Below are 25,896 nucleotides of genomic sequence, written 5' to 3'. Positions count from 1 at the left end.
TTTTACATTTAAAAAATACTGTCATATGATTCTTCTTGTTTAATCCTTCTAACCCTAACCCTTTGAGGCTGGCCAGAGTTAGGAAATAGTATCCCCATTTTACAGATGAGGACACTGAGGTCTGAGAGGTAAATTTCTGTCCTAGGATCACACAGTCCTCCTGCCTGACTCAATCCAGTGCTCTTTCTGCTATATATCTCATAAATAAGGTGGGGTGGGGAACAGAGAGATGGGGAGAGAGGGGGTTATTACTACAGTGCTCCTGGCACTAAGTTAGGTGCTTTTGTGTGCTATCACCACAACCAGGTGAGATGGTATTATGCCCATGTTACACATGAGGAAACAAATTCAGGGAAGCTGAATGATTTGCCCAATGTGATGATAATAACAAATGGCAAAGCAAAATTCAAACCCAGGTTTTGAATCTCCACAGCAGTAGGCAGAGACCTACTTTCTAGAAACAGAGTTTATTGGGATCCCAGTCTGGTGAGTGACAACAAATTAGCAGGATATGACAATGCATGGTTCAGGCTCCGACTCCTGAAAGCAGCTTTCAGATGGGAGGCTAGAGCTGCTGGAGGCTGGGCAGCATCGGGGAATGTGAGCTAGTCTCTCAAAGGAACCACCTGGAAAGAAATGAACCACTTATGCTATTCCAGTAGGTTTGTTTTTTAAAAAACATATGCGTTTTCAGGTCAAATAAAATGAGACTGTCAGTCTGGAGGGATGAAAGGCTGCCCAGAATTACGGTTCCAGCATGTCTTGTTATCTCAGGCCATGGTCTTTGGGTTCTGCCCCAAAATACTTATTTCGACTGGAGACCTTCACCTCTTCTGTGCTCTGGGGAAAATTCGTGTTACTGGTTTTGGGAAACAGGAAGATTCTGAGGTCTGCAGCACAGCTGTCACCAACCCCCGGGACACCTTTTCCATCAACCAAGCTCTGGCCCACCTGTTTACAGCATCTAATGCTTCACAGAGAAATGAACAAAAACAGCTTCTTCTCAATACTTGGTCTGAGACTTCTGACGTGGTCCATCCCAGTCACCCGCAGATAGGAAGCAGAAGCTGAGAGCGTGCACCGGGGCAGGGGCTGGAGGTCTCTCCCTTTCTGCTCCCAGCGCTTGTTTCCCAACATCTGCCTCTTAACAGTTTGTTGCTATCTTCCCTGTGAGATACGAGCCATGTCAGACCAGGACCCAGGGCTGGTTTTTCTCTGAAATCTCCAGCTCCAATACTTGGAGCTCTGTAGGAGTTCCACAATGGCTCGTTGAATAAACCAATGAATGAATGAATGATAAGTCCTGTCCTGTGACTGCTTCCCTGTACCAGGGGCCTGGCTGGTGCTGATGACTGTGATGATAATGATAAGGAGGAAGAGGCGAAGTTGTCGTTCAGGGTTATAGCCAAGTTCTGGGCAGGGAGAACAGACGCTGACCTTCCCAACCTCAAAGACTGCAGTAGCTTTTCCCAGTCGGCCTACACCCTTTTGAAGCCCCCAAATGCATTTTCTTCCCCAGATCAAGTTACTGCAGAGGTAAAACAATTCTCTGGTCAAGTAAAATGAATGTGAGCAGATTATCTATTGACTGTCATCCTCCCAGGTTTTACGGATAAAGACCCCCTACCTGGACTCTGCATGGAGCACTGATAGGCCAACTGGCTATGTGATGGGAGGTCCAGAGGCCAGAGCTTTGAATGGGCTGATTTTAGCGCTTCAGAAATCTCTGCTGCGTGTGATGGCTTTCTACGTTGGCATTTCCGCTCCCTGGGTTTTAAAGAATGAGAAATCTGTGGCTGATCACATATTCAGCAACCAAATGCACTTATTCGGAGACCTAAATTGCAGAAATAACTCGCGTGATTAGTTGAATGAATATGAGTCAGATCATCAAGCTCAATCTATGGATAAATCAGGAAGAGATAACTGGGCCCAGTGGAGGGCAAGCCCTCCCCATCAGTCTCTTCTGCTGGGCCAAGACACACTTTCCCTGCGAGGTGGCCAAGGTGGGAATCCTTGAGCCTCTGCTCCTCAGAGACGCTCTGCCTTGTTCTGCTTATGTACCAGGCCCAGCCACACCCCAAGCCCCAGCTCCAAGGCAGAGCTTCAAGTTCCGAGGCAGCTGGACCTCTGATTATTCCCAAAGGGCAGATCCACTGACGATGAGCCAGCCCCAGTGAGGGACATGAGAAGAGGGCCCTGGCCTCACCCCGGGCCCAGAAGCCTGTCCTCCTAATGCTCACTGGTGAGTTCCTGCAAAACAGGCCTTACCTTCTAGGCTCTGGCCTTGGATTTGCCTAGTCCAGCAGCATTCTCATCAAGCAAATCTCCATAACCCTTGAGCATGCCTGACTCTCCCAGAGTGGCCTCCAAGGATTCCCCCAGCCAGAGCCTGGGTCCCACATGGAACCTGCTCCAGGAGGAGCACAGAGCCTCTAAGCACAGCGCATGCTCAGTCCCATACCTCAGCCCAGCCTGCAGGCCGACCAACCCTGCTGAGTTGTGCAGAGATCTCACAGCTTCCTTAAAGTGGGCCACCAGTCACCTCATCTTCCTTGCTCTGGATGGCTCCCAAGAAGGTACCTCCCAGGGACTGAGGACCACATCTACGTCACAGTGGCATGACACAGACACCATCAATTCTTCCTTTCCTGTTCCTATTATGCAATTGTGGGTGTGACAGGACTCTGAGAGGCCAGGCCTCAAGTATGGCAGTCACAGAGTAAAGAGCTGGAGGAGACAAAGTAGGGAACAGGTATGTTTAAACCATTCAGTGGAAGGCTATACAGACTTCAACTTTTCCATCAAAAGGAAAAGGATCAAAGAGCTTGGGTTCCAATCCTGGCTCTGCAGTTTGCCAGCTGTGTGACCCTGGCCAAAGTACATAACCACTCTGGGCCTCAGTATCCTCATCTGTAAAATGTAGATATTTCTGTATAGAATTATTGGTAGGACTCAATAAATAACATATTTAAAGCACTCAGTAGAGTGGCATGTGATAAATACTTGAACATGTTAGCTAGTCCTGTTCTAAAAACTTATCCTAAGAAAACATTAGGACAAGTATGCAAAGATTAGGGAACTGAATTAGAAAGATTCTAGAATTGCAAAAAATAAAAATCAGAAATAACCTAAATGTAAAGTAATAGGATAAGAAAAAAATATACAAAATGTATGTGTATATATATAATGTGTGTGAACATACAGATTATATATATATATATACATATACATGTGTATATGTATATATATACACATATAGTCTGTCCATACAATAGACTACAACGTAGCCATTAAATACGACAATATAGTTGTTTAGTGTTTAACAGCTTGAAAAGGTGATCACAAAATGCTGTTAAGTGAACAAGCGGGTCACAAGACAGTATTTATCATATGATTCCATTTATTTAAAAATACATATTTATCTCTATTCATTTATATGGGGACACAACTGGAGAGACACACAAAACTATGGGTCACCTCTGAGTAATGGAACTTCGGGAGCCTTTCTTTCCGGTTCTTATTTGGAATTTCTAATTTCCCTACAATGGGCATATACTACATGTATCTTTTTTTTTTTTAAAGGAAAAAAGAGATGGAGTAATTTTAAGGGTAGAAAAGGATTTTCATACTCAGATAATTCCAACACAGATAAAAGGATTTGTTCAAACTTCATCACTCTCCAACTGAGAAGAGGCATGAAGAATGGCAGCCTTAAGAGAGAAAATCCCATGTTTCAAGGTTTAGTGTCTGAGAAGAGTAGCTTAAAAATGAGAGTGTCTCCAGCCATCCTTATACCTCCTTCCCCATCGCTCTGTCCCTTGGGACACCAACCTTGGAAGTCAGCAACAAACCAGACACAGAATATGTCTCTCTCGCCAGGAACACAAAATCAGAGTATCCGAATGACAACGAATTTCTATTTTACCTTGCAAAGAGACGCTTCCCGCTGAGATGGGAAAATCTGGGGCACAAATCAGCTCTCTGGAAGGAGGAGACATTTTCACAGGATCAGCTGGAGGTCGGGGAAAACTGCAAAGTCTAAACATTCGTGTCATAACTTTGTCAGCTGTGTTGAAGTTGACAAGATGCTTACCCAGCACCTCAAGTCATACGCCAAATTGAAGTGGTTAAATGCGTAAGCTATAATAACCACAGAGATTCTTTAGCAAGCCCGTGCCCAGCAGCCTGCCGGCCTCTGCTCTCCACACTGGGGGGCTGCACAGTGTCACTGCCCATGATTGGGTCTCAGGACAGGAGCAACTGGTTTGCTCACCTGCCCATTTCCAGCATCTGGATTGCGACCCGGTGCTGGCACTGGATGTAAGGGTCAGTCAGAAGCTGTGCCTACCTTGAGGAAGCAGGTTATACTACAGAGCATGTTCTTCAAAGAGAAAAACACAAATCCAATTTATTTCACAAAGGGAACATCCCGGGTTGGAGGCAAGAAGGAAGATAAAGGGGATGGATGGAGAGAGGCTGTCCTGCTACTCAGCCCTGGGAGAGAGACAGGGGCCAAGGTCTCCTAGTGTCCTGGCTGGTTCCGACCATCAGAGAAGGGAGTGCAGATGTGCTGAAGGGGCAAGGAGCCGGGTCAGTGTGCCAGGCAGGGGTCTGCGGGGGGCTGGGCAGTGGGATGAACTCCAGTGGGGGAAGATGGGGCCCCACCAGTGCCCAAGGAGATGGACTCTTTGTGATGATAAAGCTCCTTTGAGGTTTTTCTTATCAAAAGCAGCCAAAATCCTCTCCCTGGCTCCACAGGAATGTGGGGCTGACATACATCCACACCCGCAGCCCCTTCTCAACCACACTTCAGAAACAGTTCAGAGTTACACTGAGAATATCCTGTTACCTGGGGGTAGGATTAGTTCCCAAGTACCATGTGGCCAGAAGCCACCCCCTTTTCACAACTGCTTTGCCTACCATTTGCAAATGCCATGCTCACCAAACATCTGCTGCATGAAACCCCTAGACGTGCTGGACCCGCTCACACCATATGGCTGCTCTCCAGGCCACCACAGCCTTCCTGCTGAACGGGGGGCTGGCCTGCCACACCCAATAAAGCGAGACCCCCCACCCAGGTGACAGACTCAGCATTCACAGTGGCACAGGGGGCTCGCCCTTGCCAATGGCGCCACCTGGGCTAATGGGTCCGCAGGAGGGGGACTGATCACTTCAGGAACAATGTCCTTTAGGCCCAGGAAGGTCCTGTGGTTCCTAACCTGGCTCGTGTATCAGGATCACCAGTGGAGATTCTACTCTTAACACAGGTCCCTGGGCCAGCTCCAGACCCACTGAATCAGAATTTCTGGGGATAGAGCCCAGAAGTCTATGTTTGCAAAAGCCTACGGGTAATTCTGATGCTTCTCCCTGGTTAAGAGCTACAAATTGGCCCCACTACTCATTTCATAGCTAGCAAGACTGCCAGGGAGAGGGGAGAAAGTGTGTTGTCCAAGGTCGCACAGACAATCACTGGCAGAGCAGGGAGAGGACCCAACTCTCCTGCTTCCCTGGGCATCTCTGACCATATTAATGGTAAAGAGGATGATGATGATGATAACAGCAGCTACTGTTTATTTGTGCTGCTCTGAGCCCTTCATGCGTATTAACTAACAGAATTCTCACAACCACCACTCTGTGAGGTACACGCTATTATTCTTGTTTTTTCTAGGAGAGAAAACTGTGGCACAGAGAGGTTCATTTAATCACCCAAGGTCACACAGCCAGAAAATGGTGACCAGGCAGCCTGGTGCCAAACCTGTGCTCCCAACCAGTTGCTGCAACTGCCTTAAATCACCAGGATCCTTTCTCAGGTGTTGCTTCCTCCCCAGCCATTATGTTGAGCTTCAGGCTCTGGGATGTTTTGGGGGCTGGTCTCTGTGGAGCTGCCCAGCTTTGCACCCTGAAGGGGGAGGCAGAGTCACAGCCCCCACCCTGGGAATGTGGGGGAGCCCAGAGAGGCTGTCTTGCTCGCCAAGGGACTTGCTCCTGCACTTACATCTGGGGCTGGGTGTGCCTCATGTCCCAGGAATTCGAGGCCCTTCAGATGAAGCCACATCCCCCGTGGAAAGAAGGACCCCGCTGTGGATTTGGGCAAGAGCGGGAGAGGCGCTTTCCCCAGTGCAGCCCCTGTGTGACATCTTCTCAGACGGTGGCGAGTGTCGTGCAATAGCCTCCTCCGAGGTGTTTGGGATTTTGTCCTCCTTGGTTTGGGGAAGACAAGTAACTATTTTGGCTGCACTTTTACAGCCTAATGCAGGGAAAAGGGATGCAGTGGACCAGGGCCGAGCCGTGTCAACAGAACGTCACAACCTCCTTTTAATCAATAAACACACACAGACCCTTCTTTGTCCTTCACTGTTACCTCTGGACACCCCCAAAGGGCCATCTGGGCCTGATGACATACTGGTGTCATACAAGGCAGGTGACGCAGGGACTCCTGCCCTGTGGGGCGTTCACAGTCCCTGGGGCAGAGGAAACAGGACATGGGGTCTTCGGACGCAGACAAGCCTGCGTTGGGACCGCCGCTCTGCCTCCTTGCAGGCTTGGGTTAGTTATTCCTCTCAGAGCCTCAGTTTCCTCATCACACCAACACCACTTCAAAGAGGCACCGTAAGGAAAAACGAAACTCCCAAGAAGGTACCTGTGCTGCCGGTGGGCACCTGCAGCAAGGCCCTGCCGGCCCAGCTGTAACAAGAGACAGAAAACCCAAGTTGTTGGTAGGGTTACTGCCAGCTTTCCTGACAACAATGAGAAGGAAGGGGATCCTTCCCGTCGAGTCAGCAGTTGCAGGCTTTCGGAACCCTCACCTGGTGAGGAAGACAAGGATGCAGGGCTGCTTATGACTTTCATGGGCCCTACCTTTGTAAAAAATATTAAAAACGCTCCTTTACAATTGCATTGGTATAAAGAAGCTGGATTCATTATTTATTTATTTATTTATTTAGATGTTGGGGGGTAGGAGTTTATTAACTTATTTATTTATTTTTGCTGTGTTGGGTCTTCGTTTCTGTGCGAGGGTTTTCTCCAGTTGTGGCAAGTGGGGGCCACTCTTCATCGCGGTGCGCGGGCCTCTCACTATCGCGGCCTCTCTTATTGCAGAGCACAGGCTCCAGACGCGCAGGCTCAGTAGTTGTGGCTCATGGGCCTAGTTGCTCCGCGGCATGTGGGATCCTCCCAGACCAGGGCTCGAACCCGTGTCCCCTGCATTAGCAGGCAGATTCTCAACCACTGCGCCACCAGGGAAGCCCTGGATTCATTATTTTATATTTGTTATTATATTCATATTTTTCTTCTGAGTTTAAAAGAAATCAAAATTAAAATACTTTTGTGAGGGAATTCCCTGGCCATCCAGTGGTTAGGACTCGGCGCTTTCACTGCCGGGGGCGTCAGGGTTCAATCCCTGGTTGGGGAATTAAGATCCTGCATGCCGCGTGGTACGGCCAAAAATAGATAAATAAAATAAAATACTTTTGTGAGCCCTAGGCACTGTGTGTAAGGGAGAGGTTCAGCCCTGTGTGGGAATGCCTGGCTGGCTGCTGGCTGCTCAGACTAGGTTTCTTCCCTTCCAGGCTGCAGCCCTCACCTCCCCTCCCCCACCACCTGCCACCAACCACCCTCCTCTCTCTGAGCACCAGCACTCCACCCAGCAGGACCACCTAAGCTTGGTCTGAGCTGTTCCCCTGTCTGTAACAGAGATTTCATGGGTGTCTGTCAAAACCTACCCCTGAGCATCTCTGGGGTAGGATCCAGCCCCTCCCATAGGACTCCTTTCCAATGCCACCGTCTTTGTGATTCCCCAGCAATGAAACGTGGGGAACTTTACGTAGATGCTGACGCTCTCTCTTGCAGCCCTGCCGCTCAGGCACACGTTCTGTCCGACCCACAGGCGGACTTCACTCGTCTTTTCTCCAATGAGCTCACCGCGTCTTGTTCTTTTCTGCACCCTCTTTCCCTGCTCCAGATCCAGCTCAGAACCTGCCACATAGTAAGTACTCAAGGCGAAGTTGCAGGATTGAATGAAAACTCTCCATGTCCCCATGTGCTATCAGTTACTTGTTGCAAAACAACATGTAGATGCATTTCTGGGCAACTGCTATTTCGGGAACAGGGTCATCTGGGGAGTCGAGCCCTGGCTGCTGGAAGTAAGAAGCCGGCGGAGGGCCTCCGGCACGGCAGCTCCCTCCCTCCCTGTCCTAATCATTGGCTTGGCCTTCGGTGGGATTAGACAACAGCAATTATCCCCACATGGTCTATTCCCAGAATTCAAAGTTATTGGGGGAGAAAATGCAATTGTGCTTCATCCAGCCATTAAAACAAAACAAAACAAAACAAAACAAAACAAGAGCAGTGGATTTTAAACCGCCTTTCAGACTTGATGAAAAAACAGACTTGAGTATTAGCCCCAAATTGTGCTGACAACACACTTCCGGGTCTCTTTGTCTTCCTCCAGGCTCTCTTCAGAATTTTTCAACAATTCCTATTGATCGCTGCATGGTTCTCATGCCGACCATTTATGCTTGGGAGAGCAGCCGTCTGTGGAGCAGAGAACCGAGCTGCCTGCCTCAGAAGCCCCTGGCAGGGGGGATGTGAAGTCCTGGCCCCCACCTTCCAGAGGAGTGGCCACCACAGCCAGTGCAGCACCTCTGCCTCCATCGCTGAGCCAGTGGCCCACTCGGCTGCACCAGGCTTTCATCAGTCAGGGTGAAACACACCCCAAAGTGGCCCAATCACCTACTCTTTAGGGCCTAGAAGTAACATGAGAGCCCATATGCCAGACGCCCACGCTGTATGGTGGGGAAATGAGCTCACAGACGGAACGGTCCTTGCCTGGGTCACAGAGCAGAAGCCCTTAGAAGCCAGGTCTCCTGGCTCTTGGGGTATGGGGTGGGGAGAAAACACTGGGGAGCACTCATAGATCCCCTTAATATGCCAGCTGCTCACAGATGGTCTCTCACTATGCCCTCAATCTCTCTAGTCACACTGAACACCTTTTAGACCCCAAGGAGCCACAGTTGTGCTCAATCTCCCCTTCGAGGCCTTTGCACATGTGCTTCTGTGCCCGTGATCCCTCTCTTATGCTTCTTCATTCATGCTTCAGGCCTCAGTTGAGGCCATCTCCCCCAGGAAATCTTTCTGAAGCCCATCCCTCCAAGGATGAGTTAAGGAGCCCTTGGTGTGAGCTTGTACCTCATGGCATTCATACTGCCTTAATTGAAACTACAAGTTCATGCCTACGTCTCCTCACTAGCCTGGGACATCCACGTGGGTGTCCATCTTGGTCCCCGCTGTTTCCCCTGTGTCTCGAGCAGGGTCTAGTGGCACACAGTAGGCACTGAATGATCACTAGCAGATAAAGAAATGGTCTCCTGTGATCCCAGTGACAACCTGTGAGAAAGTGTCATCATCCCCATTCCACAGGAGAGAAAATTGAGGCTCAGAAAAGGAAACGGGACACCTACCCAGCGGGTTAGTGGTGGAGCCAGGGCTTGGACAACTCAAGTCTTCTGACTCCAAGGTCAACATTTTCTCTATTAAGACCCCTTTCCTAGCCTAGTAGCTGAACTAAAGAAGCTCCAGTTCACGCCATCTGTGTCCGTGTGTCACAGCTGGGTGGGCTGGTGAGACAGTGTGGGGAGGGGGTAGTGAAGGAAGCCTCGGCCGACTGTTCCTTCTGCTGCAAGGGGCACTTGAGGCAGCTGGCCTGAGAGCCCCGATTCACCTGTAAGTCAAGGCAGGAAGAGGAGGGGCCCTCTCCAGAGCAGGGCTGAAGCAGTCACTAAATGTTAAACAAAGAGACAAAGAAAAACTGTTTATAGCAGCTTTACTCATAATTACCAAATGCTGGGAACGAAAATGTCCAGGAACAGTAGAATGGATACACTTGAAAAAGAATGAACCCTTCATGACATAATTATGAGTGAAAGAAAAGTAAACCATAAAAGTACATACAGTATGATATGAAATTTTAAGGCAGACAACACGAATCTAAGGTGACAGAAGTCAGAACAGCAATGGCCCTTGGGGACCAGGAAGGGTCTGGGGGAACCTTCTGGAGGGTAACAGAAGTGCTCTCTATCTTGATCTGTGGGTGCAGATCAAGGGGTGCATCCACATGTAAAACTCATTGAGCTGTGCACTTAAGATCTGTGCATTTTACTGTATGTAAGTTATAAGTTACACCTCAGTTTTTAAAAAGTAATTAAAAAGAAAAAAAAGAGGCTCAAGTCAAAGTACTAGAGTTCAAGTCCTGGTTATTAGGCCTTCCTGAGTCCCTGTCCCCCTTGTGCCTCTTTCCCCAGCCTTAGACACTGGACCAGATGGTTTCAAAGAATCCAACTGGCACAGACAGTCTGAGATTTTGCAAATTCACATACCTATTTGTCACTGAGTTTGCTGGGAAATTTGGCAAGTGCTTGCCATCAGTGCGGTGCGAAGAAAAGAGAGCTGGCTGTCTGCTGTGGGCTCTGCCTTGTTTCCAAGGAAGGAAAGGTCTTTGTAAATTGGGCTGGAACATGTCACCCCCAGGAGGGAATGTCAGTTTCAATATGAATCATCTTATGCATCCCTAGCAACTTGCTCTGGGAATAGATACCCTGACTCACTCCCCAACAGAAGCAAAACTTGCTACTAAAACTTCAGATTTCAAGAGAATCGGCATAGCCCAAATAGCCACTCAGAGGCGGAAAAAAAAAAAGAGAAAGAAAGAAATCAGCCTAGTAACCAACTGAGAATCACAGAGAGGACAGCGAGGGGCCAGGGTGCAAACCTCTTTGTACTGAAGCCGAGACGGGGCCCAGTGGAGGTCGCCGGCTCCCATGGCTGCTGGCGCCAGGGCTGGGATGGGGACCCAAGGCTCCGAGCCTCGAGTTTTCTTTTTACAACAACCTGCTGCTATATTTTCTAGAGAAATAAATTATGCTCTGTGCTGGTGGGAAGCCTTTTAAACAAAAAGAAAAAGAAAACAGCTAAGATGCATCTTAATTAGAAACTGCTTGGGAAAAAAACAAATCTTTTCGGGAGGAGAGTGCAGAGCAGCGCACCCTGAATGGTCAGCAGCCTGAGAGCGTGAAAGTCCAGCGGGCTACGTTAGAGGTGAGCGCTCGGCTTTGCTAACCACCCAGTGTGACCCGAGGGACATCCTGGTCTTCAGAAGGTGGCTGAGGAACCCTGGATGTGTCATTCAAGGCCACAGGGAGGCCCCCATGGAGCTGCAGCATCTGACCAGCAACGGCCAGTCCTATCTGTCCTTCACATGCGTGGGGTCAATATTTTTATGCTATTTCCCTCCTTGTGCTAAAGGCCATTTGCCAGTGACTGGTGCTTCTAATCCACTTCCCCTGTGCTTTGACAGCCTCTGGCCTGCAGATGGAGCAGCCTGGGCTCCCAAGACATGTGACTGCCGGGAAGGTCTGCTCGTCGCCCTTAAGCCTGACCCATTCTACCCAAGGAATTGCAACATCGCCACCTCCGAGGAGGCTGATGACAGCTCTTTCTCAAATCAAACTCAGAGCCTGGGTCAAGGATGTGCACCACGGCCTGCCAAAATCAGGGAGCGACACAGCCTGATATCGATTTTCTAAGAACTATGGATACTTGGTGTTTTGTTTTTCAGAAAAGAAAAGAAAAAAAAAAACCTCCGAAAAACAAAACTTATAAGAGCAGATATAGTATTTTCAGCCGGATAAGTCCAAGTGCCCTGTTACCCGATAAGAGAGGAGATAGGAAAGGGACTGGGAAGGGTGTATCTGCACTTGGGGAAGAAACAACCTAATGTTTTATGAGGACTTACTGGGTGCCAGGCACTGTACTGGGGCTACCTAGCTCTGCCTGCCTCCTGTTACAGGTGAGTAAACTGAGGTTCAGAGAACTCTGTGACTTGTCCAATTTAATTCAGCTGGTAAACGCCAGGGATTTGAACCCAGGCGTAACTCCAAAGTCAAAACCGCTGCCACCCAGAAACAAACACAGAGAACCGTGGAAACAGCATGGAGACCTGTGGAAACTGGGAAGCAAGTGGTTTTCACAAACTGTCTATCTGCAAAGTATGCAGTTCTCCCGGCAGCCACACTGCAGTGCAGCTCTCCGCCCACATAAAGACCCTGTAAGATTGGTGTGTGTGTGTCTGTGTAGGAGACTGTGAACGTTTTGCAGAAGGCACTAAGTCACATGCCAAAATGCAATTGTAAAAATGACATCTTGGGGCCTGGATTTATTCCCTCTTCAACATCATATTTGCTCTGTTTACAAGGCAAAGATGATTTTTTTCTCTTCCAAGGCCGAACATTCCCAGCCTGTGATCTGAAAATCGTGCTGTGTTCATTTTCCCTCTTAACTCACCCAAGGCCATAATCATCCCTTGAAATGCGGATTTGGTTGGGCAGTTCTATCAGGGATTCACCAGGCAGAGGCAGAATCCAATTTGGGGCTCTCACGGTCACCCTGGGCCAGCTTGGAGCAGAGGGACGTCGCTTCTGGCTATACAAGCACCTCTATCCTCCACAGAGAAGATGCCCAAGATCAGAGCTGCTGACTAAGCAGGACTGCTGCTCTTTCAGGGTCAGTTTGCTGATTCCTAATGCACTTTGTGACGGAGGAGGTCAAAGCAGCTGCAGAGGATGAGAGGAACTGAGCACAGCAGGACCAGGAGGAAGGGCTTAAGGGAAAACAGGGCAGGCAGAGACTGCAGGGGGCAATTCATTCATCTGACAATATTTATCCAGAGCCTACTGTGTGCCACACACTGTTTTGTTTTTTTTTTTTTGTCTCAGGATATAATTATTCTCACAATTATTTTATAACTGATATAATAATAACAGCGGTAGCTTATAGTTAATGAGTGCATATGGGCAAGTATATTTAAGCATATGGGCAGGTTTTACAAACATCAACTTTATCTACTCCTCACCACTGTCCTCATTGTACAGATGGAGAAACTGAGGTGCAGAGAGTTTAAGAAACTCGCCCAAGGTCACATGACTAGTAAGTGGCAGAGCCGGAATTCAGACTCAGGCTGGTCTGATTCTCAAATCCATGCTCTTCTCAGCTCATTATGCTGACAGCCAAAGGCATGTCTTGTAAGTAGCTGTTTTTAGGTTAATGGCAGAGATTAAATATTTTCCTATGGTGGGAGAAAAGAGGGAAATCTGAATCTTTTTCCCAGGCCCTGAATAGTCAGCTGATGTCCAATAACTCATGATGCCTTCAGATGGGTGGCCGCAGACCCTGACCTGAAATACGTCTTTCTGGGTTTCTGTGAGGGCGCTGGAGTAGAAGATGCAGTACCACCAACTCTGAGACCATCTCTCTGCCCCTGCTCCCTTCTCTACAGCCACAAATGTGGTCACTGGAGGACAGGGCAGCATGGTGGTTTGTGGATTGGGCTTTGGAGTCCAGCAGACCTGTGATTAAGTCTCTGCTTGATAACTGTGTGACTAAGCAAGTCCTAAGCCTTGCCAAGTCTCAGTTTCCTCATCTGTGAAATGGGGATAAGGGGGTAATTTATACCTTAGCAGGGCTGTGAGGAGGACACGAGAGAATACAGCTATGGTGCCTGGTATGATGCATGTACAGGAAGCAGGTGGGCTCTTGACTCCCAAATCATACACCTCCTGAAAGACAATTTGCTCTTGCTAGAGTTCTGAGAATGTCTAGTTCCTGGTGGTGATCTGGCCAGGACCAGAGGCCTGTGCTTTGACAATCTGGCCTTGGACAATTTGGCTAATCTCAGAGTGGGTGGTGCAAGAGCACTGGGCTGGGACTAGGCCACCAGGATTCAAATTCCAGACCTACAATTAACATGCTGTGTCACCCCGGTTGAGTCCCTTCCCCTCTCTGAGCTTGATTTCCCCAACTCTAAGATGAGGGAGTTGGACTTGCCACCAAAGGACCTCTCTGCTGGGGAGCTCTCAAGACTCTGTGCCCAGTACCGATTTCCCCAATGCCAAGGGAGAATGGAGTTCTTATGATCGCTCTGAGTTCTTGGGAGGATTAATGCTCATTAAGTGCTTTAAGGCTGGCAGTTGGCATTGAGTATGAGGTCCCACTATTCTCCTGGAAACCCTCCTGCTGTCAGGAGGCCGATTTATTCCACAGCCTTGAACCCTAACTTTCCCCTGACTCTTCCCTCTTAAAAATGCCATTGTAAGCTGCTTAAATGAAAGGGTGAGAGGTACACTGACTACCAGTGAGCTGCCCATCTGTGATCTCTGCCACAGGCGCTTGAGGGCTGAGGGGAATAGGGCAGGAGGGATCAGGGCTGGGAAAGCCCTGGAGTCCTCACGTGGGTCCCTGGGTCCAGGAGACTCGGTCATAGCCCAGTCAAAATGGGAGAAGCACACACTGTCCTAAGGGCCTTATGTCAACCTCATAGCAGCTGAACTTGAAGAATGCTTCCTATGTGCCAGGCATGAATATAAGCACTTCTCACATATTAACTCATTTAGTTCTCAAAACAATCCTGTGAGTAGGTATTACTGTTGTCCCCAATTTAAGGCTGGAAACTGAGGCCTAGAAAGGTTAAGAAACTTGCCTAAGGTCACACAGATGGGAAGTGGCAGAGCAGCATGCAAATCCAAGCCATCTGGCCTCAGAGTCCATGCTCTTCAGCTGGCTTCCCCCAGGTCCTAGGAGCAGCCCCTTTTACAGGTAAGGAAGCTGGAACTCTGAGGGCTGAGCCACTGTGCTTTACGGCATCACCAGCTGCTGCTTTACGGCTGGTTCCTCTACACTCCCCTCCTCGAATGTGTTCTTCAAGTGGCAGACTCACCTCTGTGACTTCACAGTGATGAGAGCATCACCATGAGTGCCGGCCCTGTGCCCGTGAGGAACAGGCCATGTCCACTTTGCTGGCAGCCGCTAGGGGCTTGGGGGCATTTCTGGCAGGACCTGCTGAGCCAGATTGTGGTAAATAGGAAGGGACTTTAACACTGAATTGCTCAGGACACAAAAACTGGCTTGGGTGCCTCACCCAGAGGTCTTACTTTCAAAGTGAGAACAGATTCAGGGAGGGGCGCACGGGTGGTGGGGAGGGTAAATTCAATTTGGTGAACTGCCACACGGGGAGACCAGGCTCTGCAGCCGATGTCTTCGCTGCATCCCATGTAAATCCTGCAAAGCCAGGCACCAGTGTGAGCTCTTTACTCTACCCCGTATGCAGCTCTCTTGGCCCCACAGGCCCAGGGAGGAGCCTGCAAGAGCCCGTGGCAGACTGATATGCACCAGGATGCAGGAGGCTGCTCAGGGACCCTGAACATCCGCTCAGCCAGGCAGGGCAGGGTGGGGACAGCTGCCATCTGAACATGCCCTGCAGGGCCCAGCCTACAGTGAGGTGACTGATGACAGCGGCTGCCAGAGCCCAGGAACGAGGCCACCCACAAGCCCATATGAGTCCAGCAAAAGAAGCCAGTGGCATGAGAAGCAGCTTCATTCAGGCCAGATCATCTCCTATCATCCAGAATAGTCTGGCCTCCAAGCCCCTCATGGGTCCAACCCAAACTAGAACCTCCTCCAGGTTCCTCGAATGCCTCTTAACTCTCCTCCTCTGGGGGTGTTCCCATAAGCCTCTGTATCATCAGACCCATTTGTGGCAACAATAAGCATAACTACCAGCTAGTAAGATGGTTCTGTGTGTCAGGCAGGCCTTGGGCTGGGGGTATGATGTTTTCATTAGTTCCACTTTACAGAAACTCAGGCTCAGAGAACATTCAAGGTCACTCAACCAGGAAGTAGTGAAGTCATTTTGAACTTGTTGGGCTCCAGGGACCTAGAACCACAAGCCAGTGAAGGACTGGTCACAGCATTGATCATGATCCCTTCTACGTGTCCCTCATTCTGAGAGCACCTAGACAGACCCCAGAGAGGCTCCGAGGAAGGGTTGCCAGTGTACATCTCTGCAGAGCTGGTGGAGTTTTCATTGTGTCATTTATCCCTGCATCCCCAGCCGTCAGCACCGGGCATGGCACTAAACAAGCAGCTGCTGAATGAAAGTGTAAGAAAATCAAGACTAGCTTCTCCCTGCCCAGTGCCTGGGGCCCCCTACATGTCCTCTTCTCCCAGGAGCCAGCCTCCCACTGCAGCTCAGTGGCTGGCTGCAGAAGGAAGGCCCTGTCTCACTGCCAGGACTGCTGCAGGCACAGGATGATCGGGTACCCAGGGCCTTAGCCAAGGCCGCTCTTGGGAGACAGGGGACTTCAGAACCCTCCATGGGCTCACCTGGGCAACTGCCAACCACACTTATTACTGTGGAAATCCTATATCACTCATATATACTTGGCCCTTTCCACGTTCCTGCACGCTCTCATAGCAACCTGAGTGTGCAAGATGAACGAACAGGGGCCCAGAGAGATCAAGTGACTTGGCCACACAGATAGTTCAGGGCAGAGTGAGGACTCGCTCCCAGGTCTTCTGGTTCTGTGTCTCCCAGAGACACACACCCAAGACCCTAAAGGCAGCGCATGTGCCCAGCTTATCAGGTTTCTTTGCATCATTCCAAGCTGCCCACTCTTCCTAAGGCTCAGTGACGGGAAAGGGGCCAAAGGGTTGAGATTTAAATCACAGGCCCTGAGGAATTTCAGAAAATGGGACTTGGTTTAGCCCAGTTCCTCCCAGCGGTGCTCCCCATGGTGCTCCCTCTATCCCCGTGGATGGTCGCAGCAATAGCTAAGCCCATGCTCTGCAGTTTCAGAGATCAACAGCCTCCCCCCAACCTCCACCAATTCCCTGAATATCTGCACACTGTGTAGAGAGGAGAGGATTATGTCCCTCATTTATACTAGTAGCCAAAGCTCCAACAACCTTGATGAGAGCCACACCAGCCATCTTTCCCCAGGGCTGATGTGGGTGTTGGGGAAGTCTATGATCTGGACAGGTCAGGCAGCGAGCCTCTGAAACTAGAATCCACACATTTCATATTTGAGGTTAAGGAAACACCTGTCTTCCTCCCCACGACTCAGGAGTCCTCTCTCAGAACCTATCCTAAGACAACGTTTTATGCACAAAGATGATAACTGCCGTGTTATTTTATTTTATTTTTTTTTTCTTTTGCGGTACGCGGGCCTCTCACCATTGCGGCCTCTCCCGTTGTGGAGCACAGGCTCCGGACGCGCAGGCCCAACGGCCATGGCTCAAGGGCACAACCACTCCGCGGCATGTGGGATCCTCCCGGACCAGGGCACAAACCCGTGTCCCCTACATCGGCAGGCGGACTCTCAACTATTGCGCCACCAGGGAAGCCCCCGTGTTATTTTAAGAGCGAAAAATTGGAAAGTACCTTTAGCGGGATGGTTAAATGAATTATGGCACATCCATGCAATAACTGCAACCATTAAAAATACTCTTTATGAAAAAATTTACACGAGTTAGGGAAACACATATGATGTAACATTCAGTTAAAAAAAAAAGAAAAGGAAGAACATAATATTGTATATGGGTGGGAGAAGTGTACTGAAGAAAAGACTGAAAGGAAATAAGACAAGATGTCCACAGAGGCTGCGTCTACATGGTAGAACGAGTTATTTTTGGCCTGATTTACACTTTTTGATACTTTCTCTTTTCCCCTACAGCCTATGATAATCAGAGGGAAAAAGCAGCAGCAGCAGCTACCCCAAATCACACCCCCCTACCCAAGGGGAGTGAACTGTCTGAACAGCCAGAAGGGTTGGGATGCTGCCTGGTGACATGGAGGAAGGTAGGTCCTGTGTCCCTTTTCCCGTAACACAAATACTCTGCCATATGCATGGGGGGCCTTGTAAACCTGCTTTTGAAATTTTTCTGGGGATTTTCATCTGACTTAGCTCTTTGGTTCTTGATGTCAGGAGCCTGTGTCTCTAAGGGGTGGGGAATACAGGTGATGAATTTCTGTTTCCAGCTCCCCAGATAGCTGCTGTCTCGCAGGGAAGAAGGAAGCCAGGTGCCTCCAGCATCTTTTCACGTGAAAGGCCTGCAGAGAGGGGTGCTGGTGACTTGTCCAGGAATTACATTTGATATCTAAAGCCATGCCCACAGTGAGGCACTTTGCAGTCTCTCCAGGTGAGAAGGGGTTTCGAGGCTCTGGGTGAGGAGGATCTCACGGCTGCAAAGGACAGAGATGTTGGCAAGTGTGGCTGCAGGTCAAACTCAAGCTGCCAACACACAGCAGCACCCACGCTGCTCCCTAACTGTGACTATTTGTCCACCAAGCCACCCGGCGAGAGACACACACCCAAGACCCTAAAGGCAGCGCGTGTGCCCAGCTTATCAGATACATGTTTGGTTTCTCTAGGAAAACACCCAAGATCATTTTACAGCCACCTGGAGGAGCCAATTTAAACCCAATCCTCTGTGTCCTTCAGATCTGCCCACCTTCTCCATGGCAACTAGTGTCCGTCACTCACTGCCCCCACTCACATTTCCAAGTTTGTCTGCTCTGAAAATTAACAACAGGTGCATATAAAGAAGTGTGTGAGGTGAGGGAGAAGCATGTGGGTTTCCCCCAAACCTAGAAGGCTCACAAGCCTAGACAACCCTGCAGGAAGTCAGACTTGGGAGCCCCCAGCTCTGGAGAAACAGGGACATAGCTCAGGAGGCAAAAAGTCAAAAATGAAATTCTGCTCGGCCCCCAGGGGCAGGGGGTCTTTCGACGTCAGCTCACCGAACATGTTGCCCTCGTAGCCGTCTCTTGTGAGGGGCCGGAGCTCGTTTTTCCCCATTGCATAGCGCTTGTAGCTCTGCCAGGCGAACTGCATCATCTGTTAAGAAAGACCAGAAACAGACCCTGAGCGTGGAGATTCCCAACAGCGTGGGCTGGCCACCTGGCCTTGCCCTTTGCAACAGGATTTGAAACCACATTATAAAAACAATCTTCCACATTGAGAAAGACGACTTCCTCTCACCACTGTTTTATTCATAGCTATGCCTGGAAGGCTGTTCTCCTCCGACAGCCCCACACGTCCTGCGTCTACCCATAGATGCCTCAGAGAAGGCACAAAAGGCACTAAATACACTCTAGCCATCCGTCAGTGCCAAAGTGAAAAGCCACCTCTTCCATGAAGCCTTCCTGGACATAAAGTGACCCTCTGAAGGGAAGGAAACAAAACTCACCGAGGGATGCCTGTTAGAATCTAATAGAACCGTTCCTTGAGCTAGGGGTTGTTAACTCCATTTTGTAGATAAGGAGACAGGTCAAGACATGAGGTAACTCGCCCAGGATTACCCAGTGAGTGAGTGAGTGAGTGAGTGAGCATGCTGGGAATTGAACCCATGCCCTCTGGCTCCGAAGCCTTAGGTCTGTCCCCTAAAGTCACTGCCTGAGTCTCTTTGAACTCCTCCTGCACTTGGCTTGACCCAGGCTGGCTCTCCCAGGCCTCCTAGCACCCCAGCTGGTCACTGTTAGTTTTTGTTTTACTGGTTCTGGACCACAAACTCTTTGAAGCCAGAAACTACATTTTCTTTGCCTCAGTTCCCCCAAAGTACCCTGCACAGGGCTTGGCAATGAGTATCTGTCAGCTTTGTCACCCAGTGCATGCATGAGTTCTTACTACATTAAGGCAACTTAGTTAGCCCCTTGGCAGCATCACAAGCACACAAGCACCTTTGTCCCCTAACTGCACTTAGCACTGGAGGCTGGAGGAACGCAAGGCGACAATCTGTCCCCAGCCCTGCTCCCCCGCCCCTCCCCAGGGTCTCCCTTTTGCCTTCGATGGCAGGCTGCAGAAGAAGGACAGCAGAGCAGGCCTCTGCGGTGACCATGGGGCTGAGAAGGGAGCCAGCCCAGGCAGCGGAGGCACAGCTGAAGGACAGGCAGGTGGGAGGCAGCCTGGTGTCGTGGAAAGAACTCAGGCTTCGGGGCCGGGAGGCCCCGGGTTCTAATCCTACCTCTGCCACTATCTCTTTGACTTTGGCAAGCAACTAAATGTCTCCAAGCCTCAGCTGCCTCATCTTTGAGATGGGAATAACAAGGGCTGCTTTGCCACAATCCTGAAAGGTTTAAATGAAAGCAAGTAGCTGGAAATGCCCAGTTTTCGACTTCATACAGCAAGTGATCAACAAACACGAGTCCTCTTTCCTGCTCAGCCTTTAAAATACCCATCTGGTTCTCCAAGCCTCATCCATCCACCCCTCCTTTCATCCACCTTATTAGTTCTCAGACTTTGGCGTGCATCAGAATCACCTGGAGAGCTTGTTAAAACAGGCTGTTGGGTCCCATCCTTGAGTGTCTGATCCAGCAGGTCTGGGGTGGGGCCTGAGACTCTGTCTTTCTAACACATTCCCACGTGGTCCATGGGCCACATCTGAGAACCAGCAGTCTACTATATGTGTTTATTTATATTTCTCAGCTCACTTCCAGACACTGTCTGGCACCCTTCTGCTTTTCTCCTTCCATCTCCCAGCCCACCTTCCTGCCTCAGCACTGTCTTTCTGGACGTCGCCACCTGCATTCTCCATGCTCTGCCACTCCTGGTGCCAAGGTCTAGCAGCCATCTCTTCCAGGCACACCTGGACAGTAACCATTGCCATGCTCACCACTGGGGCCAAAACACACAGACCAGGAGGGCAGACCTGACAGGTCTGTGGCCTGGGCTCTCTGTGAAATGGCAGAATAATCTAGTACCATCTCTCCACAGATGATAAAACTGAGGCTCAGAGATGGAAGGTGGTCAGGGTGGCACAGCCAGCAGGGCTGGAATACAACTCTTTCAACTCCCAGGCCAGCAGACCCCACCCCCATGCTTGGCCTGATGTGTGGCTTCCCAGGAGACACACATGCAAATGTCACGGTACTGCATGCCAAGCACTCGACACAGGCTTTGAGCCCTGGTTCCATTCCTTGGTTATTTTCTACTTATCTTGAATTGGCAATAAGGGAAACTAATTGCTGGGTATGAGCGCTTAAGGGAGACTGGCCTCCTCCCTCAGTCTCTCTTATTCTGGCCGGGGGGCCTCGATTAAGTCAGTGTGAGGGGAGGGAGGGATGGGGGATGGGTAGAGGAGCAGCAGGAGGCTGTTAAAACAGAAATGACAGCAGGAAAGCAGGAGCAGAGGTCTGGAGGGGGACGACTGCACCCTACCCCCAAACCCCACCTGCTTGAGAGAGAGAGAAGTGGGTGTGCAGGAGTAATTAAGAGAACCATGGGTATCTACATGTTCTCAAAGGAGCTGTCACTGCAGGGACGTGGGGATGTTGGAACGTGGCCCGTTCTCGCAGTCATCCACATCAACGGAGAGGAAGGAAGGCACAAATAATCCCTGTGTCACTTGGGACAGGATTCAGAGGCAATTAGAGCAGCTCTCACACACACACGTGCACAAGGCCACACAGACCCTCGAACGCTAATCCTTGTGTCTCCCACCTCGGGTCGCAAGCCCAGGCACTGGATAAGCAGGGATGACGGAGAAAGTCCCCAGCCAGGTGGTCCTTACTTCTCTTCCTAATGCGCCCCAACCTACCAGGTGTCCTAGCCTGTGCTCCCCCAGACCCCTCCCTCCACTTTCCTGCCAACTGCTTATCTTCCTTCAACTCTCAGCTGAAAGGGCACTTCTGCAGGGAGTCCTCCTCCCCAGCCAGGCCCCCACAACCTCCTCACATTCCTGATGTCAGGTCCCACAGCAGCCTGCAGTTAAGCTTTTATACTCGCAACTATTTGGTCAGTGCCCCCATCCCCTAGTCACTGCTGCGTGCCTGGCAACTCACCAAGGGACTGACACATAATAGGTGCTCATTAAATATTTGCTCAATGAAAGTAAGAACAAACAAGAAAATTGGCTCTGGAGCTTAACACATGGCTGGGAGACGACGTGTGGACCACACACATCACAGGTAAAATAGGTAATGGGTCGGGGGGATGGGGTGGGGGGGCTTCTGAGTAACAGAGGTGCTCAGAAGAAGGCAAGCGTGTGTCTCAAGGGGAGCTTCACAGGCACCCAAGTGTCCGATGGACAAGTAGGATTGTGAGGGGCACAAGAAGAGGATGACCTACAGAAAGAAAGGCTAATCTCACTCTGGAACTGGTGATATGTGCCTTGGGCAACCCCTGGACTTGGCTTTAGAGACGGACAGTCCCTGGCTTCATGTTTAGGCAGTTCTAAGGCTTCAAAGAACTCAGGCCACCTCCTGCCCCATGCAAGTTCCTTAAAAAGACTAAGTAATCTCTCTTTGAACACCCCCAGTGAAAGGGTGCTTACCTCTTTACCAGGCAGCTCATTCAATTGCAGAGTTTCACAAAGTTCTTTCTTAATCGATCTGAATCTGCTTTTCCCTGCGAGCCTTGGGGAAGACAGCTCATATGCTCCCAGCACAGATCTTCATCCAGGGGGAGCCAACTCTCAAGTCACCTTAGGCTGCCTGTTGGCCGGCTGAACGGCCCCGCTCCTTCAACAGATCGCCTGATGGCAGAGCTCTAAATCCCCTGAAACTGCAGATACACATCACAACATTTTTCCAGGGTGCCCCGACTTCGTCACCCATTTGTTATGGTTGGCTTTTGGTAACAAGCAGAAACCGAAGTGTAAACTCTCTCTGGTTATATCTGGACCAGACCCTGTGGGTGTGGACTTGCCATTTGTCCCTAACAACTGCATCTCACTGGACTCTCTGTACTCATTCCATGCTGTCAGGATCTTTCCAGACCCAGATCTTATCATTCATCGTGTGTGTGTGTCTGCGTGTTTTGGGTATTCTGCCTGCTTTCATGGGACCGCCATCTGTGTCTCCCCCAGGTTTTAGAGAGAAACATTAAATGGCTGGGCTGAGGACAGAGTTGGGGAAACAGCAGCAGGGGCCCCTCACCTGGCTCCAGCACTGCTCTTTGAGTGTCATCTGTCAACAAGTGAGGAATCTTCCAGATAATCAGTCCAAGCCCTGTGTCTCCATTTTTGTATACGAAGATATTACGAAGGACAGGACTGAAATACAAAAGCACTCTGCCCCAGTACAGCTAGTACAGAGAAAACAGATGGCTTTTTTTTTCTTTTAAGAAAAATCAGGGGTTAGACTGGTATGATTTGTTCTTAGAGAACGCATTTTGGCTCCTATGGATCCTCATTTTTGGTTCTAAATGCCTGCAAATCACTAACTTAAAAACCTATCAGTCACACTAGGATGGCTATAATCGACAAGATGGACAATAACAAGTGTGGGCCAGGCTGTGAAGAAGTGGAAAGCTCATCAATTGCTGGTGGAAATGAAAATGGTGCAGTTGCTTTGGAAAACAGTTTGGCATAAAAAGTTAAATATGGAGTTACAATGTGACCCAGCAATTCCACTCCTGGGTGCAGACCTGTGCAGAACAGAGTTAACACAGTAGGCCTGAGACTTCTATCCCTAGAAAGGCTCTGCTTGCAAATTTGGCCCTTGGCTGGTGCCTGGGAACTTGGATTTAGTGAGTGTTCTCACCATTCTCTGATGGGTAAGGGTGGTTTACTGCACCGAGACTGTACAAACAATGTGGTGTATGCTGAACACCTGCCTTCCTTCTGGGAGTCTGGAATTTTGGAACATGTTAGGCCGAGGGTACTTACATGACCAGCCCCCAGTAAAAACCTTGGGCACTGAGTCTCTAATGAACTTCCTGGTGGATGGCGTCTCACACGTGTCATCACAACTCAGTGCTGAAGGACTGAAGTGTGTTCTGGGGCACTCCACCCAGAGAGGACTTTTGCATGCTGGGTCTCGTTTCCCCAAGGCTTCCCTGTATGCACATTTCCCCTTTGATGATTTTTCTTTGTGTCCTTTCACTGTAGTAAATCAGCCAGGAGTAGGACTATGTGCCCTCCTGGTGAATCACTGAACCTAGCGGTGGTATTGGGTACCCTGACATACACCCTAGAAGATTAAAAACATATGTCCATACAGAAAGTTGTACACAGATGTGCATAGCAGCACTATTTGTAACAGCCCAAAAGTGGAAGCAACCCAAATGTCCATTGACTGATGAATGAACCAACAAAATGTGTATATAGATACAATGGAATATTATTTGGCCATAGCAAGGAATGCAGTGCTGATACATGCTCCAATGTGGATGAACCCTGAAAACACTGTGCTTAGTGAAAGAATCCAGACACAAAAGGCCATACAGCATATGATTCCATGTATATGAAATGTCCAGAATAGGCACGCCTATAGACAGAAAGTAGGTTAGTAGTCACCAGGGGTGAGGGAAAAAGACACGGAGAATGACGGCTAATAGGTATGGGGCCTTTTGGGATGATGAAAATGTTCTAAATTGATTGTGATAATGACTGCACAACTCTAGGAATATACTAAAATCCACTGGATTTTACACTTTTTTTTTTTTTTTTTTTTGCGGTACGCGGGCCTCTCACCGCCGTGGCCTCTCCTGTTGCGGAGCACAGGCTCTGGAGGTGCAGGCTCAGCAGCCACAGCTCACGGGCCCAGCCGCCCCGCAGCATGTGGGATCCTCCCGGACCGGGGCACGAACCCGCGTCCCCTGCATCGGCAGGCGGACCCTCAACCACCGTGCCACCAGGGAAGCCCTGGATTTTACACTTTAAAATGGTGAATTTTATCATATGTGAATTATAACTCAGTAAAGCTGTTATTAATTTATATTTTTAAAAACTATTAATGGGGACAAATAGATAGCACATGCCATTTGATATGACACACTAAGAAGACCACACGTCGTTTCAGTGGTAATCCTGCCAAAAATGCAAACCTGAACCGAATCATGAGGAAAGATCAGACAAACCCAAATTGAGAGACAACCTACAACATGAATGGCCTTTACTTTTCAAAAACATCAAGGTCGTGAAAGAAAAGACTGAGGAACTGTTCAGCCTGAAGGAGACTAAAGAGACATGAATTAAATGTAATACATGATCTTGGATGCGATCCTGGAGCAGAAATAATAACAACTACTATTATTATTATTACTATAAAGGACAATCATCAAGATAATTGACAAAATGTGAATGGGGTATAGGGATCAGGCAGTATTGTGTCAATGTTAATTTTCTGGTTTTACTATGGTAACGCAGAAAAGTAGAACCAACCTTTTGGAAACACACAATGAAGTATTTAGGGGTAAGAGGCATCATGCTTGCAACTTACTCCCAAATAGTTTAGAAACCTCGTGTGTGTGTGTGTGTGTGTGTGTGTGTGTAGAAAGAGAGAGAGAAGAGTGTACACAAAGCAAACAGGGTAAAACACTAACATTTGAGGAATCTGGGTGAAGGGTAAATGTGAATCTTTGTAGTATTTTTTGCAACTTTTCTAAAAGTCTGAATTCTTTTTTAAAAAATATTAGGGAACATTACAGGATGTTGATGTCATTTTCACCCAGATTTATACATGATGGAATTCTGTTTTCCCCACTTGTATAAATTATGATAGAATGTGCTTGTTGCCAGTCTCCTTGTGGCTCCTCTTACCCCTCGGTTCCTCAAAAGCCCTATTGGGCTTTCACATTCCCCTCACCAAGCCTGTCCCACCCACGCTGGTCAGAAGATGGAGCAAATGAGGAACCAGCAATTTTGGTTTCTCCTTTTATAATTATATTACCATGTTCAAATGAGGTGCCCATCCTTACTCTGTTCTTCCTGCTCCAAAAATAAACTAAAAGGCACCTTTTGTGGTTCTAAGCATTTTCCAGAAGTTCCAGCCCAGTCTGGGCTCAGCCCCCCGTGCCCTTTTCTCCCACCTCTGGGTCACTGCTTTCACTTGAACTCAGTTCTGTGCCCTGTACTTGCCTCTTCTGCTTGCATCCTTTCCGATAGTTTAAAAAATAAGGTTGATCTGTCTATCTATCTATCCATCCATCTACCTACCTACCTACCTACCTATCGTTTAATGCATCCAAGGTATACAAGCTCATTGCAGAAAAACAGAGAGAAAGAAAATAATCATCTATCATTTAAGTATTATAACCACTGTTGCCACTTTGGTGTCTTTCTTTCCAC

At 49.1% G+C, this 25,896-nt stretch overlaps 1 protein-coding gene across 3 annotated transcripts in view; it reads right to left on the bottom strand.

Moving 5' to 3' along the window:
- The window catches only part of MAN1C1 (mannosidase alpha class 1C member 1), a gene marked incomplete at its 5' end in the record, with an annotated part of 133,137 nt that overhangs the window by 60,777 nt on the left and 46,464 nt on the right, over positions 1-25,896 (bottom strand). For all 3 annotated transcript variants that reach the window (XM_079697258.1, XM_079697259.1, XM_079697260.1), the window contains one exon: positions 18,629-18,725. In XM_079697258.1, coding sequence (XP_079553384.1) covers positions 18,629-18,725 — 97 coding nt within the window. The remainder of the gene's footprint in view (positions 1-18,628; positions 18,726-25,896) is intronic.

This window comes from Hyperoodon ampullatus, assembly GCF_949752795.1.
Source record: "Hyperoodon ampullatus genome assembly, chromosome: 2".
In the NCBI taxonomy this organism is placed as follows: Eukaryota; Metazoa; Chordata; class Mammalia; order Artiodactyla; family Ziphiidae; genus Hyperoodon; species Hyperoodon ampullatus.
This window is presented reverse-complemented; position numbering and strand designations above follow the sequence as displayed.